Source organism: Rhincodon typus, chromosome 16 (assembly GCF_021869965.1).
Source record: "Rhincodon typus isolate 14 chromosome 16, sRhiTyp1.1, whole genome shotgun sequence".
NCBI classification, from domain to species: domain Eukaryota; kingdom Metazoa; phylum Chordata; class Chondrichthyes; order Orectolobiformes; family Rhincodontidae; genus Rhincodon; species Rhincodon typus.
Genome location: NC_063347.1, coordinates 27381254 through 27402827, shown reverse-complemented (window position 1 = coordinate 27402827; position 21574 = coordinate 27381254). Strand labels below are relative to the sequence as shown.

The 21574-nt window shown below is 40.0% G+C and overlaps 1 protein-coding gene across 1 annotated transcript in view; it reads right to left on the bottom strand.

Moving 5' to 3' along the window:
- cacna2d3a (calcium channel, voltage-dependent, alpha 2/delta subunit 3a) overlaps nucleotides 1-21574 on the bottom strand; it is a 791006-nt gene that overhangs the window by 335424 nt on the left and 434008 nt on the right. The window contains exons 10-11 of the mRNA XM_048606724.1: nucleotides 8756-8845; nucleotides 976-1089 (exon numbers count right to left, since the gene is read on the bottom strand). Coding sequence (XP_048462681.1) covers nucleotides 976-1089; nucleotides 8756-8845 — 204 coding nt within the window. The remainder of the gene's footprint in view (nucleotides 1-975; nucleotides 1090-8755; nucleotides 8846-21574) is intronic.

Here is a 21574-nt window from a genome sequence, read left to right as displayed (position 1 = left end):
GTATATAAATTACAAGAATCTAATAGTTATCCTATTTTTGTCAGTCCTTTCTATCTAAGATTGATTGACTTCCCTTCTGTCATTTCCTATACTAGTCAGCGATTTCTAAAAAAAGTAGTCATTTTCTGAAAGTTGTTAGTTTCAGAAACATGAATAAGATGACCTCAAAAAGTCTCTACAAAGAAATTGAAGAGATTTGTCATCTGTAACTTCCTTATATTGTAGACTAGGATCCCTTTTGAAAATAGGTTATTCTTTGGGGCTTAGTTAAGGGCTGGCATGATGTGTGAGTTGCTTGGAGACAGCAAAGGAGCAGGAGAGAGAAGGGAACTATTGTTGTGAATGGGATAAAAGCTGAGCTCTTAGCTAGAGATTATTAACCGGGATCAGAGAAAGGCTGCTGGTAGAACAGAAGATTCATAGGAACAAAGGTCACAGTAGTGTTGTCATCAAGGTTCAGTCTGAAGAACAAATGGTGGTGGAAATTATAAAATAATTTGTTATCACCTTGCTTCCTTTATCTGTGAGTGATTAAATTGTTGGATTTACAATTATTCATATTTTTCAAGAGCAAAACAGTTTTATAGCAGTTTTCGGAGTATGAAACTCAAATCAATACAGGAACATCCTCAGCGACCAGGCAAAGTTAAACATTTCTGAGACCATAATGCAACAAGAAGATCAACAACACACATATCATTTGATTGACAACCAACATTATGATTGGCATGTGACTTCACGAATAGAAAGAGAGAATTTTGATTATGATTTCAATATGAACAAAACATATTCAAAGCATCATTAATACATTTTTTTCTGCATGACATTGCTGTTTTCTTAAATGTGTTGATGCTACATGAACAAAGAAGCTAAATTACACATTGTTGTATGTAAAGAAGAACTTCTTCTGTCAATATTTGCAATTGAGTGATAATTACAGAAACCTAAAATCTGACGTAAAACATTGCAACTTACTTTTTGATCTGGCCAGTTGTATTTTGCAAATATGGTATCATAAGTATCCACAGCCCCATCAGTAACCAGCATTATAGCTTGGCTGCAAGTGCTTCCATGGCCAGTGGCGTTAAACTGGACAAAGGAGAATACAGGAAGTGAGAGTACTGTTAAAATAACTAATTTTTTACACAAAGGGACAGCATCAAAATTTAAGGTGCTCCACCTTCTGCACAAACTTTTCTTCACTTATCACATCCTTCTTGTGCTTTTCTTTCATTTATATGAGCTAAATCATTTGAACAGGTTGCATTGCTCTTCCACTGATAAAAGGGGAAAACAAAGAACCCAGATGAAAGGCCCTTTTGCGTCCACCGCTTATGTTGGGATATGTCATAGGATCTCTTTTACTTTGTTTCATTTGGAACTGTTTATTTTTAAAGGGATAAAACGCACTTTTTAAAAATCAATTTTCATTCACAAGAAAGTCTTATCTTGTAAACTCAGTTTCCCTATGAGCATTGTAACTATTGATCTGCCATTGTTATCAAACGTTAAAGTTGACATAGCTGTGAGGTAATTAATGAAGAAAATCTAAGGGTCCCTTAAGGCAGAGTAATCATTTCCTGCCATTAGCCTTTCAGAATTCAGTTTAAAATATGGAAGGCTTCATTGTGTTAGGATACGATCTTTTCTAACAACACAAGCATTCCAGCAAAGGAGTCACAATGCATTACTTTTCTGCTAAAGTGGTAAATTGAAAAACAGTAAAGCCTAAATTTTTTTCTCACTTGTTGCCATTCGTCATTTTTTTTTCAACTCATTCTTGGGATGTGGGCATCACTGGCTGAATCAGCAATTATTATCTGTCCCTAGTTGCCCTTGAGAAGGTGGTGGTACGCTGCCTTCTTGACCTACTATAGTTCCATGTGCTGTATCTAGACCCACAATGCTATTAGGGAAGAAGATCCAGGATTTTCATCCAGCAAAACTGAAGCAACTGGGATATATTTCCAAGTCAGGATGGTGCAAGGCCTGCAGGGAAACTTGCAGGTGATGGTGTTCCCATGTATCTGCTGTTTTTGAAGATAATAAGGACTGCAGATGCTGGAAGCTAGAGTCAATGACTGTGGAGCTGGAAAAGCACAGCAGGTCAGACAGCATCCAAGGTGCAGGAAAGTCAACATTTCGGGCTGAAACCCTTCAACTGGACTGTCAAGTCCTGACAAAGGATACGGCCCAAAACATTGATTTTCCTGCTCCTTGGATGCAATCTGACCTGCTATGCTTTTCCAGCTCCACATTTATTGACTCTGTCTGCCGCCCTTGTCCTTCGAGGTGGAAGTACTTGTGGGTCTGGAAGGTGCTATCTAAGGGCCCTTGGAGAATTTCTGCAGTGCATCTTGAAGATGCACACATTGCTGTTACTGAGCATCAGTGGTCGAGGTAGCGAACTTTTCTGGACATGACGTCAATCAAGGGGGCTGCTTTGTCCTAGATGGTGCCAAGCTTTATGAGTTTTGTTGCAGCAGCCCTCAGTCAGTTAAGTAAGGAATATTTTGCTTAGATTACGGAATAATATTGAATGGCAACCAGGACTACTGCTCATTTGCTCACTTCCCTATCCACCTGAGGAAAATTCAGACCCTTTGTCACCCAAACTTGCAACAATAAACTCAACACCAACCTGGGATGGAACTTGGAACCGTCCCACCTGTCAGCGGCTTTCAAGATCACCAGATTCACAGGATATCTTTTCATTATGTACGAAGGTTGATTTGATTTCATAAGGCCTGGCTTAATAGTTGAATAATTGCTAGACTACCGTATGAGCAATATTGCTGTACTGTTACAAGTATTTAGTGTTTTGTAGCAAAACATGATATTATGCAATAAATATTATGGTAATCAATTTTCCAGACCTTACTGTACATTACCACTAGACTGGCTTGTCATTTATTAAACAAAGTTTCTCTGATGTTAACTTACTGTATTCTGATCAACTGGACAATTGGTTGAATTAGTGTGTATTTTTTCTTATTTTCCTCCAGATGGCAGTAACACAGTACCACAGTATTCCATGTAAGGTTTTAAAATGTGCTTTTGGGAAAGGAATTTAGAACAAGCTCATGTGATTTTAATACTTTGCAATAACATTAATCCTCTATTGATTCTGGGGGGTACTTAAATACTGTTCAAATGGCAATTTATTTTTGAAAATATTAGAAATAAAATTCAATTGATGGAAGTAACATCATTTGCAATCTCTGCCAACATATGTATAGAATGCTCATTATATTTGTTAACCCAGGGGGTATGGAACCTATTTACACTATAAATGCCAATGACAAGCATTCTGTGATGAACTACAATTAGCTTCTAATGATTTGTCATTTGGCATGAAACTTTCAATGCATTCTGACATTTATAGTCTTTATTTTGATTGTTAGTCATTCAAACATCAAAAAAGATTCAAATTTCTTTAGAAAAAACTTTTCAAAAAGGACTTAATCACTGGTGAGATTGAATTCATTTGCCAAAGAATAATTGCCGTTATTGTAGGGCATTGGAAATGACAGCCCACATGTCCTATTTTCTTTTCTGGAATAATTAATGGATAGTTGATGCCTTACACCATCAGAAATACCACTGATTCAAGTTTGAACGTTTGTGAGTTGATTATATAAGTTTGAATTAGTACATATATTGACAGAGGCATACTATTGCTTACCTAAATCAACTACCAAATTTGTCTGGAGATAGCAAGAACTGCAGATGCTGGAGTCAGCATCAATACAGTGTGTAGCTAAAGGAACGTAGCAGGTCAGGCAGCATCAGAGGAGCAGGAAAGTCAATGTTTCCGGTCGGAACCCTTCATCAGGCCTGGGGAGGGGGAAGAGAGCTGGAAATTAAATAGAGAGAGGAGGGATGGGGCTGGGGGAAGGTAGGTGGGATGATAATAGGTGGATGCAGGTAGGGGCAGTGGGAATTGGTCAGTAGGAAGGGTGGGGTGGATAGGCAAGGAAGAAGATGGACAGGTTGTGTCAGGTCAGGGTGGGAGTTTGAGAGGGAGGGTTGGACATAGGATGAGGCCGGGGGTGGAGAGATTTTGAAACTGGTGAAATCTACGTTCAGGCCATTGGGTTGTAGGCTCCCGGGCGGAATATGAGGTGTTGTTCCTCCAGTTTGCATGTGGCGTCCCTCGTTCACTCTACACTCCACACTCCCCACCAACCCCACCACACCCGGCACATTTCCCTGTAACCGCAGGAAGTGCTACATCCGCCTTCTCACCTCCATCCAAGGCACGAGACAAACTTTCTATATCCGACAGGGTGTCATCTGTACATCCTCCAACCTGGTCTACTGTATCCACTGCTCTCCTCTACATCGGTGAAACCAAGCGCAGACTCAGTGGCCGATTTGCAGAGCATCTGCACTCTGTTCACTGTAATCAACAATACCTTCCAGTTGCCAACCATTTTAACTCCCCCATCCACGTCCTTGGTGACATGTCTACCCTGGGCCTCCTCTAGAGCCACAACGACACCACATGCAAACTGGAGGAACAGCACCTCATATTCCACGTTGGGAACCTACAGCCTGATGGCCTGAACATGGAATTTACCAGTTTTAAAATCTCCCCACCCCCAGCCTCATCCCATGTCCAAGCCTCCCTCTCATTCCTGCCTCCTTGACCTGATACTCCCTCTCCATCTTCTCTCCCACCTATCTGCCCCACCCTTCCTACTGACCAATTCCCACTACCCCCCACCTACATCCACCTATCACCATCCCACCTATCTTTCCCTAGCCCCACCCCTCCTTGCTCTATTTATTTCCCAGCTCCCTTCCCCCTCCCCAGTCATGATGAAGGGTCCCGACCCGAAACATCGACTCTCCTGCTCTTCTGATGCTGCCTGACCTGTTGTTTTCCTCCAGCTCCACACTATATTGACTAGCAAATTTATCTCATGTTAGTCCAAATTACCCTGTTATCAACTATTTTGCAGTCTTCTACCCCTTATCACGGCTGCAGCAAACAGCAAAGGATTTTCTACTTAGTAGGCACTCACATTTTGATGAAGCTTTAATATATTAAGCACTGGATATTTGATGAAATAGTTATTATAACATATTTCACACCATTCAAAGGATATAATTTGAGAGCAAAAATAAAAATATACATTTAATTTCTTCACGCTACTGTTGAGGGATATTGCTAATTGAAATTATTTCTCGAACAGTAACAAGATGGTGGGGGATGGAGGGCAGCAAGTTCGCCAAGGTTCTCCCAATCAGTTAGTCTAATTTCAATGGGAGAACCATGGAAACCCCAGAAAAACAATGTAAATATTCTTCACACTAATCTCCTGTGTCTGCACAGTTCTTGACACAAGGTTTAACCACATGACTGAGAGAATCTCAATTAAAAAATCACATTTTAAGCTTTGAGATTGGATTTTAGTAGTCAGACAGTAAATAAATAGCAAATCAAGAGATGTTTGCAATCACAATCCTTTAGACTCTTTAATACAGCCAATGTGCTACTTAACCAGTACAAATTATAACATTCAGTCGCTCTGCTATGCTGTGTTCAATAGCTTCCCAAAAATACAGATGCTACCTTTTTGTGCAGAACTCTCTAGCTCCCTGTCAACAGCATTTGAATAAAAAGTCGCATATTATTTGTGGCGATTGTAGTCTCTCAAGTTGATGCAGCGTAAGTGTGACATGTCAAAATAAAGTGAACTCCAAGTACAAAAATGTGAAATATGGAAGAAATTGTACAACCAAATAAACATTGCAAAGTTAACAAACAAACATTAGTGTAAATCAATAGCATGGGACATGAGAATTGACGCTGTTAAAACGAAAACAAAAATAATGGGCTAAATTTTATCAAAAATTGGCAAAGTGTCAATTTTGGGGAGTTTCAAGCAGAGTTTTTCTCTGTGAGCTCTAGTGAGTTATCTCATATAGTTCTTCGCTGTTCATCTCATCATGTTTGTACCATACCTCCTTTCTGGCTTTGCTTCTTAGCCAGGATTAGCCCTTCACAGTACACATAGTGGGAGGGAAATGCAAAAGTAACGCTTCCGAGGACACATAGGTGGCACGTGTCATTGAAAATAGATCATATTTGTAAAATTTATGTCAATATTATCACCTATTTCATCGACTGTTATCAAAATTGTAGCTATAAGAATGAAGCTACTGAGGCTACCCATCCTTAGCGCTATTCTTTCCCTAATGGCCAGCATCATACAACATCTTTCCAGTGTTAAACAGTTGATAATGTTATTACAGGAAAAGCCAATATCAAAATTTTTAAAATACATATGCTTCGATGAATGAACATGTCTGCTTGCCTTTCAAATGAAAACAAATTTACAGTCAATGAATGATGACCTCACTCAACTCACATCTATTGGGAGCAGGTGTCAATTAAGTCCTGGGTGGTTTGTTGCACGGCAGACTGCACAGCTCTATTGTAAAGGTGATGGTCCTCTTGCTCAATGTGCAAGAATTATGTGGCACACTGTCTGGAATGTACTGCAATGTCACCCTAGACTAATCCAAGCAGTTAAGATGTAGTTCTGATGAATATAGATGGCTGTATATTGACTGAATGGAAGCCTTTTATATTGATGAAATTTCCCACATTATGCTATGGTGCTCCCAACAAAATGTGTGTACATTCTATAGTACACTCCAAGACAGGCAGGCCAGCAACTGGGGCAGTTGGTGTTTAAGGAGGTGGGTGCCACAGTCTGGATCCTGTGCATTTTATCTGCACACGTTCGGTGATACTTGAAGTGGTTCATGGATGCTTCTTCTCCATTTTGTATGTTCTGGGGCAAGTGATTCCCATGTATTTTTGGGTATGCTGTATTTATTTAAGGAGGCTTTCACGCTGTACTTGTAGCACTTCCTGTGCCCTGCTAGTTACTGCTTGCTAAGGAGTAGCTCACCAAAATCTGTCATTATTATAGCCATAAGTTACAGTCTCAGAGCATGGTGAAGACAACATTGCCAGCTGATAAGTAGGCGACTGCAGTCAAGGACATAAATGCACCAGACTCCTTCCAGACTATAGCAGGTGATATCTATAAAATTTCCCAGTTTGCTACCCACTGCTGCATAAGGGAGTTCACTAAGACTAAATGTGTAAAAAGAGTTGAATACATTTCATTCTCTCTCATCAAAGAGCAGCAGGCAGAGAGAACATGTGGCTCTGTGAGGACAACAGGCTTCCTTATGGTGTAGAGTGGCACTGACTACATCACTTTGCAGACATCACGCGTCACATCTATGATGTACCACAACTGAAAATAATGTCACTCTCTCAACAGTCAGCTGGTATGTGACCATACTTAACATACCATGTAGGTCAATTCCCAGTCTCCTGACAACAATTGCATTAAATTTCTTTAATTCATTTCTGTCAATGGCAGGCCAGCATTTATTGTCCATTCCTAGTTGCCATTGAAGGTGGTAGTGAACTGCCTTCTTGAACCACTGCAGTCCACCTGCTGAGGGTTGACCCACAATGCCATCCCAGAGGGAATTCCATGATTTTGACCCAACGACAGTGAAGGAATGGTGATATATATTTCCATGTGAGGATGGTGAGTGGTTTGGCAGGGAACTTGCAGGAGGTGGTCTTCTTATGTATCTGCTGCCCTTGTCCTTCTAAATGGAAGTGGTCATTGGTTTGGAAGGTGCAGTCTGAAGATCTTTGGTGAATTTCTGTGGTATATCTTGTAGATAGTACACACTGCTGCTACTGAGCATCAGTGATGGAAAGAGTGGATGTTTGTGGATGTGGTGCAAATCAAGCGGGCTGCTTTGACCTGGATGGTGTCAAGCTTGAGTGTTATCGGAGCTGCATCCATCCAGTCATGTGGGGAATATTCCATCACAGTCCTGATTTGTGCTTTGTGGATGATGAACAGGTCTTGGGGAGTCAGGAAGTGAGTTACTAGTATTCCTAGCCTCTGACCTGCTCTTTTAGCCACTATGTTTACGTGGCAGGTCCAGTGGAGTCTCTGGTCAATGGTAACCCCTAGGATGCTGATAGTGGGGGATTCAGTCATGGCAACACAATTGAATGTCAAGAGGCAGTGGTTTCTTATCAGTGATAGTCATAGCCTGGCAAATTATTTGGCAGTGTGCTGTGCGATGGAGACCAGAGAACTGTGAATAAGTGAGAGAAAATTGTAATGACGAACATAAAATAAGTACGTTTTAAAGAATGGAAGACATTTTGTAAAGGGATGGTTGGATCTGTTTAATGTGACGTGAGGAATTAATGGTGCATAAGTGGCAAAGTTATTTTAAATAATCATGTATAAATGTAATTAAATATACCTATATTTAACTTTATGTTATACAAAGCTGATGTCTATTGTTTCTGTTGAGTCAGTTGGGTACAAAGAAAGTGACAAATCACCAACAGCAGCACTTATAAAGTGGGCTGAAAGCAAATTGATGGCTTGATCTATATTGGACCTAATGTGCTATCAATCCATTGTAAGCAAATGTCATTATATTACATTGCACTGCTGAAGAGCAAAAACATACCTCAAAACACTTTATTATGTAAACTGTAAACAAAGTAAAACTAAATATTATAAGATCTGTTTAATTATTTATGCTATTTGCGCATTTTCAAAATAGTTTTATGTAATTTCAGTCACCTGGAAGTTATTTGCCATTAATTATTGGTTATACTATTTAAAGTTAAACACACAAATTTACGAGAAAGGTGAGAAACGATCTCATGGAATGCCAGTACCTGCTTCAGAAGGGTGAAAGCTTCAGTTAAAGCGAAACCTAGCATCCCAATTCCCTTTGCATTCAGGATATCAAGATGTTCTCTGAAGTGCTGTAGGAGAAAAACATCAGCAATAAAATTTTAAACATTTACAATTTCTTGAACTGTTATGCTCAATATTTTTAAAGAACAATAAACAAATATTAGTTGTTCTCATGATATTAGTGAATTAATAAATAACTGTACACATACCACACAGTAGCCTAATAATGTGGACATATTCTGAAACACGGCGGCAAGATAGCTCACTACTAAATCATTGCATCATGAGTTTCCATTCGCAACTATGTCAAAGAGCGATTTCATGTAGGGGTTCTTGTGGTGCAGTGATAGTGTCCCTATCACTGAGCCAGGAGGCCTAGGTTCAAGTCCCACTTGTTCCAAAGGTGTGCAATTACATCTCTGAACAAACTGATTAGAAAAAAAAAGAGCTATGTACTAAATGTTTGAAGATCCCTACAAAAGGCAAGTTATTTGTGAGGGGAACAAAATCGCCATCAACAGTCAGTAGATGAAACATTTTTCCCAATTACAAAGTAAGTTGATAGACACCTATGAAATATGGTGGGAGAGGACCTTAAGGAAAAAGATGGAACATAAATTATTTTTGTAAAAATATAATGGTAATTAATGTTTAAAAAGTTATACTATGTGATTGTTATGATCATAGTAAAATGGACTATCAAGTCTTAATCTGACTTTTATAGCTGAGACCTTCATGGACTAAAGTACCTCCTAATAAGGACAATACAACCTAAATGGCTGTTACAATCATTGAACCACAGATTAAGGAAAACTTTATGAAATCAGTGTTAGATATCCAAAAACTGCACAGCTCTGAAATTATCAGTTCACCAAAAGCCGGTGAAACCAAACAGCCAAATCAGCATCCTGGAATTTGCGTCCTACTTAATTCACATGTGTATGATAATTTCACATACTGGGAGATGAATGTCAGTTTCCCAGCTTGGAAAAAGAGTGTGCAAGATTCAGGAATATACCAGTGGACCTATATCAACAGCTGCTTGGGGCAAAAAAGGAGAGACAAAATTAAGTAAATTTTTAAACTAGAAGATACTTTTTCTCTCTGTCTCACTCTCTCATCAAAAGTCAGTGATCAATGAAAAAGTAACTTGGGACAACCACCATGAAGTAACTGCACGGAGGCCGTATCCCGCACCAAGTCACCCTTTATTTACTTCTGTATAATACACTGGCGGTGGCCAGCAAGCTCAGAGTTAATCACCTAAACTGAGGAGATTCTAATCTCCTGGTTCTATTAGTCAGCCAGGGCTTTCCTGATTGGCCAAGGTTAACAACCCCAATCAATGAACTCTTTGTTAATGAGGTCAACCTGGTTCCAATCAATAAGCCATTAATTGAGAACTCATGATCTGGGAACTTTGGCAGTGTGGAATAAAGAAGACAATAAACAGCAATTTTCACATTCATGTCATTTTTGCAGCACTAAGAACTTTTATTTGCAGCTGGTTTTATTTCCTGTCTGTACACACATCCTTTTAAAGCTTATTGGCCTGTGCTTATGTGTATTTAATTATATGTTCTTATTATTTTTCTCAGGCTAGGAGGCAATAAAATTCCTCTTTCTTTTGCATAAGAAAGCCTTGTTATTTAGCTCCTTCATTTTAATCTAGTTAATTACATTTTAAATGAAGTGCTATAGATGCGTCCTAAAAGGCAATAAAAATAAGTGATTGATGGAGAGGGAGTTAAAAAAACAGAAGCCAATCACCCCTTATCACCTGATAATAATGGTCAGCTCTCAGTTTCATAATTTAAAAATGTATAGTTTGCCAGATTAAAACTGTTATAAAGTGGAGTTTGACCCCCCTCTGAGAACTAAAACCGAAACATCCAAAGAGGAGCACCTCACCCTATAATCTGTAAAAGGAATGTGAAAAATGGTGTAATCTGCCTGTCAGTGGCTAAATAAAATAAATGCCTGACACTCAGTTTAAAATCAACAAGTAACAATGTATTTATCTAATTCTAACACCGACAAATTAACTAAACTATTAACAAACTGAATAAATCCCTTCTAACTACCAACTATTCTGGAATAAAGCAAGATTCTAATGGCATGCTGTTACAATAAACATAAATCTCACTTATATAAAAAAAAGTAGTATCTTAAAATTTTAGCCAGGTTACGTGTCTTCCGGAATCTTCTGTGCCTTCTCCGTCGATTCTTCTGTCAGGAATATTAACTAGTTGTGCCGTGGGTACTTTTGAGTTTCTCTAAAACATTGAGGACGCTGTGAGAGCCAGCAATTCTCTCTTGAGAGCTGAGGGTTTTTAGCTTTGGCAGATGGCAGTTAGCTCCCTGGGGTTTTGTCCAACTGCCCCCTTCCTTTATACCTTTGATGACATATCAATATTTCTTACAATATATTTGGTTCTATTTTGTCAAAACCATCAGATTTGATTTTAATTGGTCTTTGGTATTAAGCACCTGATTCAAACTGATTGGTTAAATTCCAAACTTGTTGCCTTAGTAAAACTGCTACTTGGCCTGCTAATTTTGTGGCCTTTTGATACAAATTTTTCAATTTGGGCGCTCTCTGTGAGCTTGCAAACTTTCAAGCTGCTGCTCACAGACATTCATTTTAAATTTCTAAGCACAGAAAAAGGACATCATCTTTTAAAAGAGACTATGCAATGCTTTTCCCCCTAGCATTTACAAGCAGCAAATTCTAACTTCCTGCCTCCAAATCCATAAGTACTCTACCCAACTTCGCAACAAAAGTATCATTTGGACGACACGGTGGGTCATTGGTTAGCATTGCTGCCTCACAGTGCCAGGGACCCAGGTTCATTTCCAGACCTGGGTGATTGTCTGTGTGGAGTTTGCATATTCTCCCCGTGTCTGCGTGGGTTTCCTCTGGGTGATCCAGTTTCCTCCCACAGTCCAAAGATGTGCAGGTTAAGTGATTGACTGTGCTAAATTGTCCATATATTCAGGAATGTGCAGGCTTGGTGGATTAACCATGGTAAATGTGGGGTTACAGGGATAGGGTAAGAGACTGGGTTTGGGCGGAATGCCCTTTGGAGGGTTGGTTTGAATTCGATAGGCCTAATGGCTCGCTTTCACACTGTAGGGATTCTATGATTCAATGAAGCTGCTACTGTTTACACTGACTGAAAAGAAACCGGTAAGAAGTTAAACGGGGCACAAGTGTTCAATTGAGGGATAAGTGCTATCAAGCGAAGCTTCAAGTTGTTCAAGTTGTCTTCTCTTAAACACATTACCCTCATGACACCTTTGAATCCTGTCTATTTTTGAACTACGAGGCAATTTTGTAATATAATTACTATAGGCTATACTTGTCTGTTGCTGTAGTTCATGGGAATTATATTTCTTGTTGTATGATGAATATGCTAAATTGCATATCACCAATTGTAGCATATAATGCAGCATAAATTCCAATAGCCTTATTGCAGAAATGTTGCTATAACTAAGAGCCTGAAAGTGGGAATGATAATGTATTTTAAATTTTTACAATAATAAACTCAATTACCACCATCTATTGTTGTGATTTGCCCAAAGGCAAAACATGTCGGATTGCTTTAACGTGTAAACATGACCCATAAAATTTGTATTTTTCATTTCAAATCTCTGTCATTTACTTACAGCAAGCTACCATCCATCATTACAGTTCCTATTGGGAATCCTGCCATCACACTTTAATCCCTCCTGGAACCAACGTATTACATTGAGCTGTTAAGGTTACTGTGTGTACTTAAACTGAGATTTGTTCAAATTGCTCACAACACAATCACCTACAGTGCTAGTAATGGGGAAATTTTCTGCAGCCCTAGAGAAATATACAAAATTATGAAACATCTGGAGAAGTCCAGTCAGATTAATTGCAATGTCTGCCCTGTGAAAGTCATTGTTCCAGGTCATCAAACAAGAGCTGTATGAGTAGATACTTTATAATTTGTGATTGACTCAATTGAAAATAAGTTTACTCTGCCAAAAAAAAACTTGCTTCATCAACTGCCTGGAAGTGAGGATGAAATGTCTTATAAATTTATATGATAAGATAGTAAACTAAATTACTACCATCAATTGCTGAGATTCACCCAAAGGCAACATAAACCAAATTATTGTAATATATAGACATGAATGCTGATACAAAAAAATTAAAGTTTCTTTCAATGCACTGATTTACCTAGCTAATAAGAAGTACTCTTACCGTCACAGATTTTTGTACATAGAAAGTCTGCAACAACTTTCAAAGCTGAAAATACAATTCCATTAATAAATTATCATTATTATCACACTTAAGCAAATATACTTGAGTTAATTGTAGCTGCCTACATTTTCTAAGTGAGCAGTTTCAGGATGGGTGCCAAACATATTTTCAGGTGCAAGTTACTGGTCAAGGATATGTTAATAGTGGCAACATGTAGCAGGGACTGGAAGTTAAGGTACACAGCAGCTAAGAAAGACACACTTCCAACAAAGTATTTTGTGTGCAGACAATTTCAATAGAAAACTTCTTGTGCTCTGTACAGCTGTTTAACCAGTCCTGTACTGTATTGAGACCTTGTTGGATGGTGTATAAGTAACATATAACAGTGCTGGAGAAATACCATCAGCAATGTTTTCACTGTATCCACTGGTTGTAATAGGAGGACAGTTGAATAAACACTAATGTTTGAAGCCAGATCCACAAGCATTCAAACTAAACTTCTGCAAAATCAAATTTGATGAACTGAACACTGCATGCACTAGCTGAAAAGCATATAACCTGCAAGGTCCTGTTTCCTCAACAATTAAATGGGCAGCATCCAAGGGGAGGACAAAGAAAATACTTCAAAGACACTCTGAAGCCCTCCATAATGTGTAACAGCATTGACATCAATGACAGAGATGATCTCATGCCATGACCATGACTACAACCCTGGACCATCTTTAGGCATATCGACCTTTTAATTCCAACATTCCAACAAAGATGACTGCTACGATAAAATAACTGATTCTGGATGTAAATTCGGTAGCTGTCTGGAGAGAGAAAGCCTGGAATGTCTCACCTGTTAAGGTGTCAAAAAAGCTTCAAAAGGATAGTCTTAAAAGGGAGAACGTGTTCTCCTAGAAGTTATCTTAAACTGTGAAATTGAGGGGAGAAATGACAGCAGCCAGGGTGAGAGATCTGTTTTATGTCTTTCCCTTCTAAGAATACACACAAACGGGAATTAAAAGCCAGTTTAACCCTTGTCTATGTGTGCTAGTGGAAAAGGTGTGCTAGTGCTCTGAGGTGCTCATGTATTCCAGTGGACTGAGATACTCGTGTACACTAGCACTAGCCTAGGTTGAAGCACTAGTGTGCTGTGAAAGTCATAGTTGAATAACTACCCATGAGCTCACCACCTATGTTATAATAAAAGGATTTTCTTGTTCCGAGTACTGGATGCCAGCTAGCCAGCAAGCCAGTCAAAAGGATAAACAAAAGGATCTTAACTCATCTGCAAAGCCAAGAATCCCAAAATCACCATTCAACTATCAATGTTCTGCTACTCTTCACAAATAACCCATAGAGACTTGCCATGTATCTTTAACTTTTATCTTTTTTGGACTCACTTCTGCCTTCTAATCTGTGTGCATATATGGTGTGTTATTATTTCCTCCTTTGTTTAGCAACCAGTAAACTTACTCTTGTTAACGCAAGAAAGCATGGTCAAATTGGCTCATTTTAAAACCTAAGTTCATTTGGTCCAGAAGAAAAGTATCCAGAAGGGAAGGGATCCTTTGTGACTAAATAATATTCTGACTAACAGACAGTATGGGTGAATAAAGAAGGGGGCTAGCTCAACCCTCATCTTCTGGGGGCTTTACAATTTGTGGTAGCCTGTGTAGAATCTTAGTGATGTAAGAAATCTCATGCAGGATCTGGTCATAAAACTTGCTTCCAATCATTTAAGATGGTGACAACTTGTCAATCAAGATGCATCATGCTTTTAAGTCCAAACATCTTAAGGATGAGGCAGAGCTGCACCAGAGATGGAATGGAAGCAAATCCTGTACTCCAGATCCCACTACTTGATAGGATACCCTGCACAATGTGCTCAAAGAACTGTGCTTCAAGTATTAGCCTGTTCAGTTACACATAGACTCATGGTAGAAACTCACAACCCAGTGTAGACATTATCCCTGAATCGATGGGGACCCCTGGTTTTATGCTAGGGTAATTTTTTTTTTAATTCACCCAGAGAAATTTTCTGTGAACAGACTGAAATTAGGCCATAGGAGAGCCGAACAAAAGAGACACAACTTGTGCAGCTTTAAATATATTTTGCCATCTAAGTTAGAAATTAGTGCAGAACCCAAGTTTTCAACTAGAACTGTGCTCAAATTCATGCAGCCACTAACTAACCAAATGAAAGATCTTGGTGAAAGCAACAATGGCTCAGTGTTCATGCAAATCAGGAGCAGATATTCAGCATAATGTCCATAGATTTCAGGGTAGAATGTAAGTATGTAACAAATAGGTTTGGGGAGGTCTTGTGGTACACTGGTAGTGGCCCTACCTTTGGGCTGGAAGGCCCAGGTTCAAGTTGCATATGCTCCAAAATATTCACCCCCCACAATTGCTGGGGCCTGGCAGCTACATTTCACTTGCCCATTTTATCACAACGCTATTTTTGGGTGCCCCATCATACAGCCATCCTCTCCCTGTAGCTGCAACCTTTGCTAGCAGTGGCCACTGCTAACAGTCTCGTTGCTCAACCACAGTTCATTTGATCGAGGCATCCATAACTAGATGCCGATCCTGGTGGCGATATGCTGCACAAGTCCCACTGGCTGCAAACCAGGATTGGCATCATGGTGCAGGAAAGAGGTGTTCCTTTTCATGGGGCACTGGCATCAGTATTGGAACAGGAGGGATCTGTACCGTTGGGACAGTCTCCACCTCAACTGAGCTGGGACCTATGTTCTAGCGAATAGGGTAAATAGGCTGGTCAACAAGACTTTAAACTAGAAAGTTGAGGGGGGGGAGGAGGGAATGGTGAAACTTGCCCTGGTGGGAAACAAAGCAGCAGGTTAACATCTGCAGTGGTGGATTCAACTATGTGGAAAAATATGAAAGAAGTGACAGGGAAGGAGAACTCAGGAGAGGTTATTATAGTCTCCAGCACAGACACAAATAGAACAGTGTGTTTGGAAAAGGCTAGCAATCAAACACCGGGAAAACGAATGAAAATGAGAAGAGGGAGGGCTAATACAGGACTGAAGGTGTTATATCTGAATGCACACAGTATAAAGAATAAGGTGAATGAGCTTGTGGCACAGATCGCAACTGGCAGGTATGACGTAGGCATCACGAAGACATGGCTGCAAGGGGATCAGGATTGGGAACTAAATATCCAAGGATATACATCCTATCGTAAAGATAGGCAGGTGGGCCGAGGGGGTGGGTTGCCTTATTAGTGAGAAATGAAGTTAAATCAATAGGAGGAAATGAAGTAGGGTAAGGTGGCGTAGAATCTGTGTGGGTAGAATTGAGGAACCGCAAAAGTAAAAAAACCACAGTTGGGGTTGTGTACAGGCCTCCAAACAGTAGTCAGGAGCTGGGGCGCACGATACACCAGGAGATAGAAAAGGTGTGTAAAAAAGGCAAAGTCACAGTGATCATGGGGGATTTCAATATGCAAGTGGATTGAGAAAATAATGTTGGTAGTGGATTGCGAGAAAAGGAGTTTGTGGAATTCTACAAGATGGCTTTTTGGAACAGCTCATGGTGGAGGCCACAAGGGAACATGCAATACTGGATTTAGTGTTGTGCAATGAGGCAGACTTGATAAAGGAGCTTAAGGTAAAGGAACCCTTAGGAGGCAATGATCATAAGATGATAAATTGCAGAGTAAATTCTGAGTGGGAGAAGATAGAATCAGAGGTAACGGTATTACAGCTGAATAAAGGTGACTACAGAGGTATGAGTTGGGCATAATTAACTGGAAGAGGAGCCTAGCAGGAAAGACAGTGGAACAACGATGGCAGGAGTTTCTGGGAGTAATTCAGGAGATGCAGCAAAAATTCATCCCTAGGAAAAAGAAGCATTGTACAGGGAGGATGAGGCGACCATGGCTGACTAAGGAAGTCAGGGATAGCATAAAAGCAAAAGATAAAGCATATGATGTGGCGAAGGGCAGTGGCAAACCAGAGGACTGGGAAGCTTACAAAGACCGACAGAGGGCAACATAAAAAGAAATAAGGAGGGAGAAGATTAAATATGAGGGTAAGCTAGCTAGTAATATAAATGAAGACTGTAAGAGTTTCTTTAGATATATAAAGGGCAAAAGGGAGGCAAAAGTGGACATTAGACCACTGGAAAATGACGGTGGAGAGTGGGGAACAAGGAAATGGTTGAAGAACTGAATAATTACTTTGTGTCAGTCTTCATAATGGAAGATACGAGTCGTCTCCCAAAATTTCAAGAGAGTCAGAGGGCAGAGCTGAGTATGGTGGCCATCACCAAGGAAAAGGTGTTAGTAAAACTGATTGGCCTGAAGGTGGATAAATCTCCTGGACCAGATGGACTACACCCCAGAGTTCTAAAGGAGATAGCAGAAGAGATAATGGAAGCATTAGTGGTGATCTTTCAGGAATTGCAGAAATTCAGGGACGGTGCCAGAGGACTGGAAAATCACTAACGTGACACCCCTGTTTAAAAAGGGAGTAAGGCAAAAGACGGAAAATTACAGGCCAATTAGCCAAACCTCGGTCGTGGGTAAGATTTTGGAGTCCATTGTAAAGAATGAGATTTCTGAATATTTGGAAGTGTATGGTAAAGTAGGGCAAAGTCAGCATGGTTTCATCAAGGGGAGGTCATACCTGACAAATCTGCTAGAATTCTTTGAGGAAGTAATGAGCAGGGTAGACCAAGGAGAGCCAATGGAGGTTATCTACCTGGACTTCAAGAAGGCCTTTGACAAGGTGCCACACAGGAGGTTGCTGAGTAAAGTAAGGGCCCATGGTGTTACAGACAAGGTGCTAGCATGAATAGAAGATTGGCTATCTGGGAGAAAGCAGAGAGTGGGGATAAAAAGGTCTTTCTCAGGATGGCAGCCAGTACAAGTGGTGTTCCACTAGGGTCAGTGTTGGGACCACAGCTTTTCACTTTATACATTAATGATCTAGATGAAGGAACTGTGGGCATTCTGGCTAAGTTTGCAGACAATACAAAGATAGGTGGAGGGACAGGTAGTATTGAGGAGGTGGGGAGGCTGCAGAAGGATTTGGACAGGTTAGGAGAATGGACAAAGAACTGGCAGATGGAGTACAACGTGGGAAAGTATGAGGTCATGCACTTAGGTAAGAAGAATAAAAGCATGGACTATTTTCTAAATGGGGAGAAAATTCAGAAGTCTGAAGTGCAAAGAGACTTGGGAGTTCTTGGCCAGGATTCTCTCAAGGTAAACTTGCAGGTTGAGTCAGCAGTCAGGAAAGCAAATGCAATGTTGGCATTTATTTTGAGAGGACTTGAATATAAAAGCAGGGATGTACTACTGAGGTTTTATAAGGCTCTGGTCAGGACACATTTGGAGTATTGTGCACAGTTTTGGGCCCCATATCTCAGGAAGGATGTACTGGCCCTGGAGCGGGTTCAGAGGAGGTTCACGAGAATGGTCCCAGGAATGGAAAGCTTAACATATGAGGAACGTTTGAGGACGACGGGTCTATACTCAATGGAGTTTAGAAGGATGAAGGGGGGGACTAATTAAAACTTACAGAATACTGAATGGCCTGGACAGAGTGGATGTTGGGAAGATACTTCCATTGGTAGGAGAGACTAGGACCCGTGGGCACAGCCTTAGAGTAAAAGGAAGATCTTTTAGAACGGAGATAAGGAGAAACTTCTTCAGCCAGAGAGTGGTGAATCTGTGGAATTCACTGTCACAGAAGGCTGTGGAGGGCAGGTCATTGAGCACATTTAAGACTGAGATAGATAGGTTCTTGATTATCGAGGGGATCAAGGGTTACGGGGAGAAAGCGGGAGAATGGGGTTGAGGAACTTATCAGCCATGATTGAATGATGGAGCAGACTCGATGGGCCGCATGGCCTAATTTCTGCTCCTATGTCTCATGGTTTTATGGTCTTATGGCTTCAACTGTAGTCCCCGACAACGGGACCTGCTGGACAAAAAAAAAAATCAGCCCATGGTACCTGACTACTTGCCTCCTTTTGTGCTCTCCCCCTTTTTCTATTTAACTTTCATCTTTGTTGCTACTGACTTCTGTTTTCACAGTTTGCTCTTCTAAAATGTTAATGGAGCATTTGTATCCTGGGGTCTATACTGGTCAATTTCTCCTTTTATCTGTTTTATGGTATCAATTTTCATACTCACATATTAGTTGACCAAGTAGAGTCATTTTCTCTGAGCCACACGACAGCCTTAAACTTCAGTATAGAACAGCTATGGCCCATTTCTCTTTGATTGATAGAAATCTGGCAGCTTGTCTGCCATGATGTAAGATTGACAGTCACCAAGAACATATAGGATTACAGGCACTGTGCAATGGTTTATCAGCTGTATCACAAGACTTTTCTCACTTGACTTAGTGCAGTCAGGGGCAAGCATAACCATCTTCCTATGTGCCAAGTATGACTTGAACTGGCAGAAAGTTTTCCTCCTGATTCCCATTGACTCCAAGTTTGCTCTGGCACCCTGATGCCACACTTGGTCAAATGCAGCCTTGATGTTAAAGGAATCACTTTCGCCTCACCTCTGGAATTCAGCTCTTTTATCCATATTTGAACCAATACTGCAATAAGATCAGGAGCTGTGTAGGCTACATTCTCCTTGGAGGAAGTGGTAGATCCACAAGACCATTTCTGATATGCTGATATAATGGTTGATAGCAACAAAGCTAATTATAAATTGGATATGGGGATGATGTATCAAATCATTCAGGTTTAGCTGACGTCTCAATTTCTTTAGCCATCTGCAATAAAACTTCAAGTTGCAGCAGGTATCAGAATAAAACTAGAAAAACAGAGGCAATCTACTCTTTGTTGCAATGGGAGACAGATAATTGCTATTTATTATGTTGTTCTTGATCATCATTGTTCTTTGTTAGGCAGTGATGTTCGTATACTTTGTACCATCAATATACACCAGCTGGAGTAGAAATTGAAGTTGTCTCTTTCCTTTGTGAGCAAGTCTACATTGGATATTTGCAAAACAATAATACCTAGGACCAGTACAGGATAAAGCAGATTGTTCACTTCCCTTTCAGTGAAGGCTACGAGAAGCCGGAACAGGATGCACCAAGAATGATGGTCACCAAGACATACAATGATATTCTAGAACTTACATTGTCTTTCAGTTTAGTGTGAAACAAAATGAAGCTATTGCAGAGATAGATAATCAGTTAGGTGAAGAGGACCTGGATCTTGTTATCATCGAATTAGAGTATTACAGCATGGAAGGAGGCCCTTTGGCCTATTGTGTTCCCATTGGTCATTAAACATCTATCTACTGTAACCTAATTTCCCAGCACTTGGTCCATAACAAAGTGTGCTATGGTGTTTCAAGTGTTCATCCATTGACACATCACCTTGTATGAAGTTTCTGCTGTCTCTTTTAGGGAGTCTTGCCTTTTTGTTAGACAAGTGAGGAAAAATGAATTTGTCTGTTCATTTCACCGAGCAGACCAGTAACATGAAACAACAATTGCAAGCAGCCAGAGAAATGCGAACTAAGGGAAAGGAGACCCATAACCCAGATCATGTTAATGTTGAACATTGAGAGATTATTAATCTGCAGAAGTGTCATCCAAAATTAGCAAATGAATCTCAGCAGCAAGTCATGGAAGCACTCAAGGTTTCTTTCAATAAAGAAACATAAGCCCCACATGCAGAGTCATAAAACTCAGGAGTACTTTAGGAAAGCTTAAAGTTTAATATGAATGGAAGCTTGAACATATTAAAATTAAACAACAGTTGGAGAAGATTAACTAATTAAAAGAGACCACTGAACCAAAAGCTTAACTACTAACAGTTGTGTAGCAACTGCCCAAAGAAATACCCAGTCTACAAATATTCTATCACCAACAAAGCTTTGTTCAAGAAAATGCTAGACACTAAGGTTAGGCTTCCATGTAAGCCTGTAGACCAAATTAGTTTGCAGGAACATCCAAATAATCCTGGTGCAAAAGTTTATATTGTTGATGATAATTGTACACTCTTACTTCCTGATGGAATTCCCGATATGTTACTATCTGAAGAGATGCAGCCTTCTGAAGCCAGTGTGCAAATGATACCACTACGTGTAGGAAGAGAAACTCAGACCCTTGGAATAGTAGGGAAATCTTATTTCCCTGTCTCCAGAATTATCTTTATAATATTCTTTGTTCTTCCTTTCATCTGCCAGATTCAATCCTGGTCCAAAACGTAATGTGGGAGGAAATAAAAGGAAGAATTTCAGTTGCTTGTTTTCCTTTTCAAGGGGTTGTGATTCATCGTGTCCCTGAGGTTCTCTTTTCAATCAGTTTTTCCTTAGTGGATCTCCACTACTGTTCCATTCAGGTCATTATAACTGTCACAACCCAGGAACTAGTTTACTGTGAGAAGTTGCCATCCCACTCCCCCAGTGTGTTTGCCTTCCAAAGAAATGATAAGAGAACACATAAAGACAACACATCCTGCAATTCAGCCAAGAACATTGCTGGAGATTGACACCTCGGGTTAGAGACTTCAGGCTGGTGAGTCCTAGGAAAGTTGGATAGAAATAATAATTAGCTCAGAAGTT